At 41.6% G+C, this 14,718-nt stretch overlaps 1 protein-coding gene and 1 pseudogene across 1 annotated transcript; one reads left to right on the top strand and one right to left on the bottom strand.

The window, feature by feature from the left end:
- Positions 1–108: 108 nt before the first annotated feature.
- Positions 109–975, top strand: LOC121536596 (annotated as a pseudogene).
- A 1,595-nt stretch (positions 976–2,570) lies between these two features.
- On the bottom strand, positions 2,571–6,184 carry LOC121536406 (sterile alpha motif domain-containing protein 3-like). The gene is made up of 4 exons (XM_041843667.1): positions 6,124–6,184; positions 4,663–5,618; positions 4,028–4,123; positions 2,571–2,837 (listed from the first exon to the last, which is right to left on the bottom strand). The coding sequence occupies exons 1-4, from the start codon at positions 6,134–6,136 to the stop codon at positions 2,571–2,573; spliced, it is 1,332 nt and encodes a 443-aa protein (XP_041699601.1). The 5' UTR covers positions 6,137–6,184.
- Between the last annotated feature and the right edge of the window lie 8,534 nt (positions 6,185–14,718).

Raw genomic sequence — 14,718 nt, 5'->3', positions numbered from 1 at the left:
GGTAGTGGGGAGATGGTGTCCAATCAGCAGATGCCACTGCCGGCTTTATACATTTCACATGGGCATTTCGAGGCTATACTCCAACTGTCTAAGAAGGAAGCAAGCGCCATGGCCAGAACCAAGCAAACCGCTCGCAAATCCACCCGTGGCAAAGCCTACAGGAAGCAGCTAGCCGCCAAGTCTGCGCGCAGGAGCGCCTCCCCGTTACGAGCCCTGCCAGCGCCTGGGGAGAAAAATCGCCCAGTTCTTCAAGATCGACCTGCGCTTCTAGAGCTCCGCCGTGATAGCCCTGCAGGAGGCAGCGAGGCTTACCTGGTCGGTCTGTTCGAGGACACCAAACTGTGTGCCATCCACGCAAAGAGGGTGTCCATCGTGCCCTAGGACATCCTGATGGCCCACTGTATTCGCGGAGAGCGCGCGTAAATGATGACCTGATCTCCAAAATCCCACCTCCATATTTCCATCAAAAAGGCACAATTGCTCCATTTATACGCGCACCTCTACATTTCTCACCATGTATGTTGTTAACTAACCCGTCTTAAAGCTACGTATTGCACGTTTTACTTGCCTGAGGCGTTGAAATGAAACGCATAAATCCAAAGGGATTATCTACAATAGTCAAAGACGCGCGGCAGGCCGAAATACTCCAACCAAATAATTGGCCAAATCAGGAAGGACAAAGGAAGACTCGGTGCATGCGTTGCTTTATTCAGCACAGTTGAATGGACAGCGCTTCTGCTTCATCTCCACTCACGAGACGGGTAATAGAGGAGCTCCGTGGTGCTGAAATGTACAAAGTTGTCCACTATCGGTATATCTATTTATTATGGCCATCGAAATGTTAGCTATTCAAATCAGATCCAACAATTATATCAAGGGATTAGAAATCCAAGGTTTAAAAACAAACGTGTCATTGTACTCAGAGGATCTAGATACATTTTCTAACCTCTCTGGAATACAACCACATTATGATAAATGTACTATATAAGGTATTGACCCTCCTGTAGCTCAGTTGGTAGAGCATGGCGCTTGCAACGCAAGGGTTGTGGGTTCGATTCCCACGGGGGCCAGAATGAAAAATGTATGCACTCTGCTAAATGACTAAACTGTAAATTGGATCACTGACAATACAACTTGTAGTTTACCAATTAAATGGTCTGATGGTGATGTGGATACATACCCCAAAATAAATAAAATGATCTCACTCTATTAAATGTTAATAGAAAGTTAGCAAAAAATTACAAGATCTTGCTACCAAGGAAAGGTAAAAATACCTGTCTATTTGTGGAAAAAAACTAATAGAAAAAAAATATATTTATTGTATAGCCTTACTTGTTGATATCTCAGACGACCAGAACCTTAATAATAATCACCATACTTACTTCACATAGCACGGACATATAGTAGACTACTGACACTCACTCCTATGGAATGGGTATGGGGAATGGACACGCCAGGACCCAGACCCTACTGTCGTCGATCACACATATTAATGTCGCGTTCAGGGTGCTATCAGAGTTATCGGAAATACCTAGTTCCGACTGGGAAGTTTCACTTGAATGACCCTCCAAGTTCGAATTACAAGTGAGAAATTGTGAAAATGTTGTTGCCAATCTTATTGGTTTAAGAATTGTTCCGACTTCAAAACCCCTTTAACACAATCATGTCGGAGTTACAACTTCCCATTTTCCACGAGAATGTGAAGTTGGCATAATACAGCATTCAAGTGCTAGTCGGTACTTGGAAACGGACATTTCTGACTTGCTAACTGGTTGAACGTGTTACAACAAGTATATAATATGATTGACATAACCATAATAGAAAGGCCTTGGAAGTGCCATAAGTGAAAGCCGACATTTCATTATTTTACATTAACCTCTTTAACATGTATTAAATGAATTATGAAGAAAATTGTGTAATTTAGGCTCTACGAAATATGAAATGCATTATGAAGAAAATCGTGTACTGATGCCTACACGAAAAAGGGGCCTTTCTGACCAAAAGTGCACCTGTATCCCAAAGTATTAAAGTATTAATCGAAATCAAGCATAGAAAACAGCGTTAACATTAATAAGGGTGGCAGGTAGCTTAGTGGGTAAGAGCGTTGTGTCAATAACCGAAAGGTAGCTGGTTCTAATCCCCCGGCCGACTAGATGAAAAATCTGTCGATGTGCCCTTAAGCAAGGCACATAACCCTAAATGCTCCTGTAAGTCGCTCTGGATAAGAGCGTCTGCTAAATGACTAAAATGTAAATGAATATGAAAAATAAAAACACAAGTCTACTTCTGGGCATTTTGTTTATACTTTAAGATGAACTATGTAATAGTAGAACATATTCAAACTCAGAAAAGCTAAAATTACATTAAGAAAATAACAGTTTATAAGCTATTTGTGATATAATGACAGCGTCGTCCAGGGTAGGGGAGGGAATGGCCGGCAGGGATGTAGCTCAGTTGATAGAGCATGGCGTTTGCAACGCCAGGGTTGTGGGTTTGATTCCCACGGGGGGCCAGTATTAAAAAAAAATATGTATTCACTAACTGTAAGTCGCTCTGGATAAGAGCGTCTGCTAAATGACTAAATTTTTAAGTAAGATTTTCTGTGTGAACTCAAAAGTGTTTGTCAGTCCCTTGGGATAGCTGAGATGTAGTGCATAAATCAGGCCGAACATTACCAGGAAGGCATCAGCAAGCCTGGGGAGATTGACAACCACATCACCCTCTAGGACGACAGAGACTCTCACTGGGTGGTAGTGAACTGGGCTTGTGGCATCATCACTGACTGTTGTAAGGAGGACCACTGATGCATCCCACAGGTCTGGCTCATCCATATCATCCTTTAAAAAATGAAAGGGAGAACATATACTAATCACATTTACTGAAACTATGGCTGTGGCAATTTTGATTACAGTTGGATGTAGGGGTGGAACGGTACGTGTATTTGTATTGAACCGAAATGTTACGGGCGTCTCGGTACGGTACATGAATTTACACGGAGAATACACAGTATAAAAATAAATAAAACTTGAGTGCAAATTAATGAATGTAATGCGGAACTACTGTTAGACAAGCGGTTCTTAGGGACACCTAATCTGTAGCCCTGCCCTTAGCTCTGAAGCTCCCGAGCCCCGCCTACATGTCGAGTCAGTCAGTCCAGTCCAAATGAAGAGTCCACATGAAGCGAACTAGTCCCTTCCAAATACAACCAAACACGGACGTAGCTGTATCCCTTCTCGCCTCGACCACAAATGGCCTCCAGGCCCGTTTGATTCGCTGTTTGCTCCGGTATTAGCTGTTAGCTCTGCCGTTAGCTTCGCCGTTAGCGTGTGAAGCTAACACCAAAACTCGTCAACTGCTCTGTGTAACCGAAGCTGCTCTTTTAACATCCCTGCTCTGTGCATTCACATATGAGAGCAGCGCTTGTCTCCCATATCACACTTCTAGCTGATTGTCTTATTTTGTTTACAAGTTACAGATGGAGTCTGGAGATGATGCAGGGTACTTCTTGTTTACATCTTACTTTATACACTTCAAGCTGTTACAGCTAGCTCAGTGGACAGCCTGAGACATGCACAATAACAAAATGTGCCCTCTGCATTTTTGTTTTGCTTTCCCCTCCATTGTACCAAACCGAACCGTGATGTCTGAACCGAGGTATGAACCGAACCGTGACTTCTGTGTACTGTTCCACCCCTAGTTGGATGTCATATAAATAACAATAAATACACAAGTCTGAAATACTCCTGTTCATTCTGCTGCGTTGTGCTCTCGTTGCTGAGAAAGTGAGATTACTTTTATGTGTTCCACTGTGAGGCTAATGACGGCTACTTGATTTTCTTTGCAGTTTATTTTTTTGATGCTGTAATGGGCTCAAAATGACACTTCACACTTATAAACATCTTGCCAGAGGTTTGTAGTTGAAACACTGGTACATATACAGAAATTCTAGTGTGTTGGAAATGAAATGAAGATATGAATTTGTTAATTTACAGTACAATAGGCCTGATATCTCTTTACTGGGACTTACCACACATGTTCTGAAAAATCCAGAGACTTCCTCTAGTAGATAATCAGGAAGGGCATGGAGAACAGTGGTACGCCTTGTGTGGACATCATGTAATTCCTAAGAAGATTAAAATAGTGTTGTGACAAGTTTACTTATCAAACCCAATGACAAACAGTCCCAGCTAATTATTAATTAATTAATTAATTAATTGCCAATATCTGCACATAAATCCACTAATAACCTGCTGACTGGTGCAATTGTGGAATTAAAAAGCTTATTTGAAGCATTAAACTCCCAACATTACACTAAGACTACCTGTGAAATGTATAATCACCTGTGTATCATGGACTTTGAAAATGTTTGCCAAAGCATCTGCAGTCTTTTCAGTTTTGGAAGCTTTCTGTCTAAATAAGGCCATCAAACGAGGAGTGTGGCGATCAAGCTCGGCATAGAAAGTGTTAGGTAGGTTCTGGTTAGTTATCCGTTGGAACTCTGCATATACCTCCATTGAGGAAAGGACAGTAACAGCAATTATTTATTTTGGGATGAATGAAATTAGGCAACAGTACACACAATGTGACATACAGTAGCAAAGATAAAAACAGAAAAAATAACCTACAAAATGAATTTATTTATTAAATTGATGATGATTTTACCTCAGACTGCATATGAAGAGCAGGCCAGAGGTCCATTAGCTCTTTCACCGGTGGGCAGGACATTACAATAGTCTGTCGTCGCAAGGCAAACGTGTTCTGCATCATCTTACAAATAAGGGGTAGGTTTCTCTCAGTCTTCTTTACTTCCTCAACAATAGCCTGCCTCAAAAGGTCAAGGCTTGAGGGATCCTCTCCTTGAGGAAAGTTAGGCAGAAAGTTGACCTCTGCACACTTAGGCCTTTTGATGTTGGAGTGTGAAGGTTCATTCTCAGGGTTTTTTCGGCTTCTTTTCCCAGCATTTACAGCGACCTCCTGACATCCAGCCCTTCTCATCTTGGTCCTGTAATTGCCCATTTTAAACTTGATGCTGTTCTTCCAGCCATTCCATCCATTGTCAGATCCTGCTTCTTTTAAACAGGGGTGTTTCCTCACAAGAGCTTCAGCCACCATTGCTATCTCTTTATCACTGGGGTAAGCCTTAAAACCATATATGGTAGATGCCAGTTTGTCTAAAATATTGTGCTTTTGGTCCCTTGACAACTGAAGAGGTCTCTCATTCTTTTCAAATTCAGCATTCCCATCTCTAAGTGTCAGCTCAACGTCAAACGCAAATGTGGGAATTTGTAAAGGACCTGGAGGCCATCTGCTCAGACGTTCTGGGGATGACACATCTGAAAGGGTATCAGTTGATGCAAGAGAACTGGAATCCTGTCTAACTGAAATATGAACACAGGCTTTTTGTGGTAACTCCTCGATGTAAACAAGGCAAGTGAGTTTTCCATCAAAGTCTGGATCTTTGTATTGCAAACTGAAGTCACAGTCCAATTCCAGTTGTTCTTTTAAAATCTCAATCACTGCATCAACAGAGGCTGGACGGGAGCTGAGTTTTAATTTTCTAACACGGTCTGCCTCGATGACACGAAAGATCATGTTTTGTGGGGCTTCAGCTTCCATCACTTTAATAAAAGAAGAGATTTGGAGGTTAAAAACACATCAGCACAATGACATTATAGTGCATTTATAAGGCTTTCTAAATGTTTATAATCATTAATGACAACCTCCAACGTGTTCAGCATTCATAATGCTTTATACCTCCATGCCAACTTGCAGAGAATAGCTTTCAGTTAGCCTAAGTCACAACACGTGGAGTTAGCTTCTGCTTTCTTTCACAACACTGACACAGCTCCAGCACAGATTTCGAGTTTTTATTGAGCAGTACATGATACCTTACTATCCACCGCTGCACGTTGGGCTCGACCAGTTTTTTACAACTACATTAGCCTAGCCATGTAGCCTATACAGCTAGCTAACTGGCGGGATGACTTTGCATGTTAGCTTGCTAACCTAACAGATAACCGTTTTACATTGCTAACGTGACTCACTTTGTCCGTCTTAAAAACACGTTGAACCTCCAGAAACAAACATACAAACATTCAAGAAAGTTTTATGTTGACTACTTACATTCACAACTCATTTGTGCAGAGCTGAGTGTTACCCTCCGGTCTCCTGCCCTTCTCCTCGGCTCCGGTCTGCTGCCTGAAGAGGAAGTGCACGTAAATACTACAAAATAAAATATGTGAGCGCATATATGTAATTTATTAACTAGCCAACCTTGTAACAAGCAAACTATTAACAATTAATTATTTATAAACGTATATACACGTGTGTGTGTGTGTGTGTGATATTTTATATATATACAAATCTATCTGATGCAATTGATTTATTCTCAATTCGTTCTTGATTTGATTCATTTGTTCTTTCAAAATAAGACATAAATTCATGTTTAATCCATATAGTTTTAAGTAAAAAAAAAATATGTTAAGTAGCAGTTACATAAAAATGAAAAATGTTCATATTATTATTATTATTATTATTATTATAAGTTCAATAAACTCAAAAAGAAGAAAATTGCTACTGGCACTCAACATTTTTAAGTAAGTACAACTTTTAAGAACATTTTAAGTTTACACTACGTATTACAATTAATTATTTTGAACATTCGGGTTTACAGTGTAGTAGACTACTGACACTCACTCGTATGGAATGGGTATGGGGACTACATTATGCTACCTGTGGCTTTCTCATGCACGGTTATACGTCAGACATTTAAACGGCTAGGGATAGCGGAAAGTAAACCCCGTATTGAGTCAATACTGACATCTATTGGTAAACATAATCCTTAACATAAATATCCCAGGTTAGTACACAACGATTTTCCTTACATGTTGTGCTAGGTCCTGCAGGACATCACCCCCTTCATCTTCCTGTAAAAAAAAAAACACAAACACAAACATTCTTTCAATGTTGGGAACAAATGTTACATGAACATTTAAATCAAGCTGGATTACAAGATGCCCTTATTTTTTAAAATCAGAATGTAGTGAACAGGCTGATGCGCAAAGGCAACTACGCTGAGCGTGTGGGCGCTGTCGCACCAGTCTACCTGGCCGCCGGGCTTGAATACCTGACTGCTGAGACCCTGGAGTTGGCCGGAGACACTGCCTGTGCAAACAAGAAGACTCACATCATCCCCTGTCACCTGCAGCTGGCCTTCCGTAACGACGAGGACCCAACATCCGGGCGGTGCTACTCCCCAAGAAGACCGAGAATGCCGTCAAAGCCAAGTAAATTCGCTACTGCGGCATCAACTTGACTACTCAACCCCCAAAGGCTATTTTAAGTGCCAACCAATTGAGTGGGTGTATACACAAAGAACCAGACACCTGGATAGTTCTCGTTAAGGTTCCCCCCGGAAGAGAAATTGTTTCTGACTGCAACAGTGAGTCCTACAACATCTTAATTATATCAACCCCCTCTCCACTAAGCACCCCAGTTATTTTAGGGACACATATCACTTCTTAGAAAATATCAAACACATAGCTGTTCCCTCCCAAACATATACACATATATACAGTCTCTCACAAAAGTGAGTACACCCCTCACATTTTTGTAAATATTTGAGTATATCTTTTCATGTGACAACACTGAAGAAATTACACTTTGCTACATTGTAGAGTAGTGAATGTACAGCTTGTATAACAGTGTACATTTGCTGTCCCCTCAAAATAACTCAACACACAGCCATTAATATCTAAACCGCTGGCAACAAAAGTGAGTACACCCCTAAGTGAAAATGTTCACTCGTTAGTGTTACAAGGTCTCAGGTGTGAATGGGGAGCAGGTGTGTTAAAATTTGGTGTCATCGCTCTCACACTCCCTCATACTGGTCACTGGAAGTTCAACATGGCACCTCATGGCAAAGAACTCTGAGGATCTGAAAAAAAGAATTGTTGCTCTACATAAAGATGGCCTGGGCTATAAGAAGATTGCCAAGACCCTGAAACTGAGCTGCAGCACGGTGGCCAAGACCATACAGCGGTTTAACAGGACAGGTTCCACTCAGAACAGGCCTCGCCATGGTCGACCAAAGAAGTTGAGTGAACGTGCTCAGCGTCATATCCAGAGGTTGTCTTTGGGAAATAGACGTGTGAGTGCTGCCAGCATTGCTGCAGCGGTTGAAGGGGTGGGGGGTCAGCCTGTCAGTGCTCAGACCATACACTGCACCAAATTGGTCTGCATGGCTGTCGTCCCAGAAGGAAGCCTCTTCTAAAGATGATGCACAAGAAAGACCGCAAACAGTTTGCTGAAGACAAGCAGACTAAGGACATGGATTACTGGAACCATGTCCTGTGGTCTGATGAGACCAAGATAAACTTATTTGGTTCAGATGGTGTCAAGCGTGTGTGGCGGCAACCAGGTGAGGAGTACAAAGACAAGTGTCTTGCCTACAGTCAAACATGGTGGTGGGAGTGTCATGGTCTGGGGCTGCATGAGTACTGGGGAGCTACAGTTCATTGAGGGAACTATTAATGCCAACATGTACTGTGACATACTGAAGCAGAGCATGATCTCCTTCCTTCGGAGACTGAGCCGCAGGGCAGTATTCCAACATGATAACGACCCCAAACACACCTCAAAGACGACCACTGCCTTGCTAAAGAAGCTGAGGGTAAAGGTGATGGACTGGCCAAGCATGTCTCCAGACCTAAACCCTATTGAGTATCTGTGGGGCATCCTCAAATGGAAGGTGAAGGAGTGCAAGGTCTCTAACATCCACCAGCTCCGTGATGTCGTCATGGCAGAGTGGAAGAGGACTCCAGTGGCAACCTGTGAAGCTCTGGTGAACTCCATGCCTAAGAGGGTTAAGGCAGTGCTGGAAAATGATGGTGGCCACACAAAATATTGACACTTTGGGCCCAATTTGGACATTTTCACTTAGGGGTGTACTCACTTTTGTTGCCAGCGATTTAGACATTAATGGCTGTGTGTTGTGTTATTTTGAGGGGACAGCAAATTTACACTGTTATACAAGCTGTACACTCACTACTTTACATTGTAGCAAAGTGTCATTTCTTCAGTGATGTGACATGAAAAGATATACTCAAATATTTACAAAAATGTGAGGGGTGTACTCACTTTTGTGAGATACTGTGTGTGTGTGTGTATACACACAGTGTTGATATTGGTGTATAAGCTATCTATATCAATGGTGAATATATATATATATATATATATATATATATATATATATATATATATATATATATATATATATTCACCATTGATATAGATAGCTTATACACCAATATCAACACAGTAGTAGGGATAGAGGCAGTTAGAACACTTTTCAATAGGTTTCCAGATAGGGATAGACCGGACAACGACATATTAGAACTATTAGAGATCAGCCTGACGAGCAATGACTTCATGTTTAATGGTAGGCACTACTTACAGGTGGAGGGAACAACTATGGCTAAGAAATTTGCACCTGCATATGCACACGTATCACAGATTTCATTAATATTCTCAATAATCACCACGCATCAATTCAAGTAAAATACACAATAGATCCAATGGAAGTACATTTCTTGGATACAACAGCCTTCTTCAACCAAAACAATGCAACACAGAAAACATTACTCACCAAAGTATACTTTAAACCTACAGATACACATGCTCTACTCCATAAACACAGCTACCATCCAAAACACACTTTCAAAAGGTATAGCGGAATCACAATTAATTCGCTTCAATAGAATCTCCTCCCGTTAACAGGACTTGGACCATGCCATCTCAGTGGCAGACTGGAACTTCATAGGCACAGCATCCACACTGATACTAGGAGATTCCAACCTCAACAGAATACCCTCATTCAATAACCCAAACATACAAATCGACAGCTACCCAGGTGCAAATATTTATCATTTTGCCAAGGTTCTGAAAAAGACACCTGCCAGGTGTTTCTCTAGGTGGGTATAACCAACAAGTACCATGATCCCTACCAGACCTCCCTCAAACAGCTGGCAGACATGTATAAAGAAGCAAAAAACACTTTTCCAAATGCTATTATTTATATCCCTATCCTTAACCATTCAGTTCCTCACCCCAGTGCAGAAACGCAACCTGAAAATCATGAATGGATACATCACCACACAATTCCCAACCCTCCAATTCCATACGTCTCCAGATCTGATACACTGGACAACAACCACAGCAAGACTGATATTCAATAACTGGTGCCAGCATTACATTTACATTGACTTCCATCCACAGCTTGGACAATCATAGCCACACCAACAGAATATTTTCACAGCTCTTTCCCTCTTCCCTCACTGTTGCTGCCACAGCCACTACCTCAGATCCCCCAGCAGAGGGCAGAACTACACCTGGTTTATCAAACATCAGACAGACACAAAAGACAATCTCACCCACATAGAAAGAGAGGCCATAAAACAACTTAAAAACAACCCACAAAATATACCGAAACCAGCAGACAAAGGATCAAAAATAGTTATAATAGATAAACACCAATACACATACGAAGCAAACAGACAATTATCCAACACTAAACACTATCAACCAATAGACAACCGTATACAACTACAGACACAAATACAATTAAGGCAAATCATTCAAACCCTCTATGAAAAACATATCACTGCTAAACAACGGAACTTTCTCTTTGTACCAGACACCCCACGACCTAGACTGTTTCACCTACTCCCGCAAATACACAAAGAACCAGACACCTGGATAGTTCCCTTTGAGGTTCCCCCCCGGATACCAATTGCTTCTGACTGCAACAGTGAGTCCTACAACATCTCAGAATACATTGACTATTATATCAACTTGAAAGCACCCCAGTTATCTTAGGGACACATCACTTCATGGAGAGGATTGGACCAATAGTTGTTCCCTCCCAAACCCACATATTAACAATAGATATTGATGGCCTATACACTAATATAAATACAGCAACAGGAATACAAGCAGTTAGAAACATTTTCAAGAGATATCCAGTTAACACTAGACCGGACAAAGAAATACTACAACTATTAGAAATCAGCCTTACTAGCAATAACTTTTTATTCAACGATCACTATTACCTACAGGTGGCGGGAACAGCTATGGGTAAAAATGTGCACCTGCATACGCAAATATACACATGGCTGAATGGGAGAGAGACGCTGAATGGGAGAGAGAGGCACTGGCCAAGTGTCCATACCAACCCACCTTTTATTACCGATTCTTAGACGATATAATAGGAGCCTGGCCTCACGACATTCAACTATTTACATATTTCCTAAACATTCTCAACAATCATCCATCCATCCATTAAGGTTAAATACACAATTCATCAGCAAGAAGTCAACTTCCTAGACACAGCAGTTTTTTTCAGTAATAACAATCCATCACAGAAAAAAAAGTATGTCACTTCACAATGATACATCATTTGACAATACAAAACAGGTTAAAAAATCCACATTGTGGACCACTCAAATAGTTTTGAGACACTAAAAGCAGTAATAGCAACATAGTACATTATTTAATTTGGAGTCCACTATAATCTATAATACATGTAGGCCTACCTGTACGTGGCACAGAAAGTGTAGAGGCCCTTAGCAGTTGGGCCTTGGCGGCGAGCTGCATCCTGTAGGCTTTGCCACGGGTGGATTTGCGAGCAGTTTGCTTGGTTCTGATTTACGGGTTTTATAAAAATCGTACAAAAACCATACATCATAAATCATTTCATTTTCATACAATATTTGCATCACGCCACACCATACTCACTCCAGTATCCTCTCACCCTCCTCTTTCCACCACCCCATCACTATTAACAAACCAACAACCCCATCATAATAAGAAAACACTATGCCATTTAGCAGACGCTGTACTTACTGTCATGCTTGCATACATTTTACATGTGAGCGGCCCCAGGGACCGAACCCACTACCCTGGCGTTACAAGCGCCGTGCTCTACACACTGAGCCACATAGGACTACGAAAAAAACAAGAAAAATTCACATGATATATACCGACCCAACCATAATAATCGAAATGCTATGCCCTTTAGCAGACGCTTTACTTACCGTCATCCATGATTACATTTTACGTGGGCAGCCTCGGGGACCGAACCCGCTTCCATGGGGTTACAAGCGCTACGCTCAACCCACTGAGCCACATAGGACTACGAAAAAAACAAGAAAAATTCACATCATATATACCGACCCAACCATAATAATGAAATACTTATTTTCCACCATAATTTGCAAATAAATTCATTAGAAATCCTACAATGTGATTTACAGGATTTTTCTCATTTTGACTTGCACAATTGGTGGCTGACTAAATACTTGAAGTGTTCCGTAGTTACAAGAGCTAGCCAAATCCCTCAGATTAGCCACGTAGCTTTGAATGGACTCACCCGGCCGTTGGTGTCTCTTCCATAGCCGGTAGCGTCGCTCTTTCCCGGCGAAGTGGTTCCGTAGGAGGCTGACTGCAGCAGTGAATGTAGGAGCCGATCCAAGCGCTCTGAAAATCCTCTGTCCCTCTGTACCAAGGCAGTGACGGAGCAGTGCTGTCCTCCGCTTGTCGGAGATTGTAGAAAAGTCCATAGCTTCGAGATAAGTGTTAAAACTTTCAAGCCAGTTATTCCACGGGACTGGAGGTTCGCCAGGCACGGCAAGGAATGGTGCTGGCGGTGGTAAACTGAATTCAGCCATCTTCGTCGCCAATGTTATATCTAGCCTAGCTGTAGAAGAACGGACATCTGGACAGTTTCACATTGTACATCACTCTGTCGTTTAATGACATGTGCCACACATTCTGACAACCCATTCATCCGTAAAGCAGCACACTGTCGTAAACCATAACAACGTACAGTACGACGTACAGCACGTCGTACCATACATAACAATATTATTCTGAAGTAACAGTACTTTTACTTGAGTACAATTTTTGGCTCCTCTACCCACCTCTGTATGTATATAAGCCAAGCTTACCTCCCGCCAGAGAGACAAAACTTCAACCTCTGACTCTGAATGCATTCAACCGTGCTGAATACAGCAACGCATGCGCAGAGCCTTCCTGATTTGGCCATGCGACTTTGACTATTGTAGATAATCCATTTGGATTGATGCCTTTTATTTCAACTCCTCAGGCAAGTAAAACGTGCAATACGTAGCTTTTAGACATGTTAGTTAACAACATACATGGTGAGAAATGTAGACGTGCGCGTATATAATAAGAATATGCCATTTAACAGAAGCTTTTATCCAAAGCGATTTACAGTTAGTGAATACATATATATTTTTTATACTGGCCCCCCGTGGCAATCAAACCCACAACCCTGGCGTTGCAAATGCCATGCTCTATCAACTGAACTACATCCCTGCCGGCCATTCCCTCCCCTACCCTGGACGACTTGTGCACCGCTCATGAGTCTCCAGGTCGCGGCCGGCTGCAACAGAGCCTGGATTCGAACCAGGATCTCCAGTGGCACAGTTAGCACTGCAAAGCAGTGCCTTAGACCACTGCGCCACTCAGGAGCTACAGCGGTAGGGGAGGGAATGGCCGGCAGGGAGGTAGCTCAGTTGGTAGAGCATGGCGTTTGCAACGCCAGGGTTGTGGGTTCGATTCCCACGGGGGGCCAGTATGAAAAAAATAATGAATAATGTATGCACTAACTGTAAGTCGCTCTGGATAAGAGCGTCTGCTAAATAATATAAAATGTAAATGTTGTTCTGTCACCGTGGAGACACACACATACACAGTTTATGGGCTGCCTCATTCTAGTTCTGCCTGGTAAAAAAAAGTATAAACGTTTGGAAATGTGTGTAACTTGTGCTTAGTTATTTATTATTATTATTTTAATTGATAAGTACTTGAATTTACCTGAATTATTTTAATTTAAGCTATTTTGTAATTCATTTTCATTTATTTAATTAATTGGATGAACTATAATTTGCCTAAAGATGATTATTTTGGATTTTTGTCTGTCTGATTGTTGTCTTGTGTTAAAAAATAAACTCAAGTAACTCAGTACTTGAGTAGTTTTTTCACCAAGTACTTTTTTACTCTTACTCAAGTAATTATTTGGATGACTACTTTTTACTTTTACTTGAGTCATATTATTCTGAAGTAACAGTATTTTTACTTGAGTACAATTTTTGGCTACTCTACCCACCTCTGTATGTATATAAGCCAAGCTTACCTCCCGCCAGAGAGACACATCCTCAACCTCTGACTCTGAATGCATTCAACCGTGCTGAATACAGAAACGCATGCGCGAAGCCTTCCTGATTTGGCCATGCGACTTTGACTATTGTAGATAATCCATTTGGATTGATGCCTTTTATTTCAACGCCTCAGGCAAGTAAAACGTGCAACACGTAGCTTTTAGACAGGTTAGTTAACAACATACATGGTGAGAAATGTAGATGTGCGCATATATAATAATAATATGCCATTTAGCAGACGCTTTTATCCAAAGCGACGTACAGTCATGTACGCATACATGTTTAAGTATGGGTGGTCCCAGGGATGGAACCCACTACCCTGTTGTTACAAGCGCCATGCTCTACCAATTGAGCTACAGAGGACCACGTATAAATAGATCAATTGTGCCTTTTTGATGGAAATATTGAGGTGGGATTTTGGAGATCAGGTCATAATTTACGCGCGCTCTCTGCAAATAAGGCGGGCCAGCTGGATGTC

The sequence above is a fragment of the Coregonus clupeaformis genome, chromosome 23 (assembly GCF_020615455.1).
Source record: "Coregonus clupeaformis isolate EN_2021a chromosome 23, ASM2061545v1, whole genome shotgun sequence".
Lineage (NCBI taxonomy): Eukaryota > Metazoa > Chordata > Actinopteri > Salmoniformes > Salmonidae > Coregonus > Coregonus clupeaformis.
Note: the sequence above shows the minus strand (reverse complement) of the source record. Positions and strands in the feature narration are given on the sequence as shown.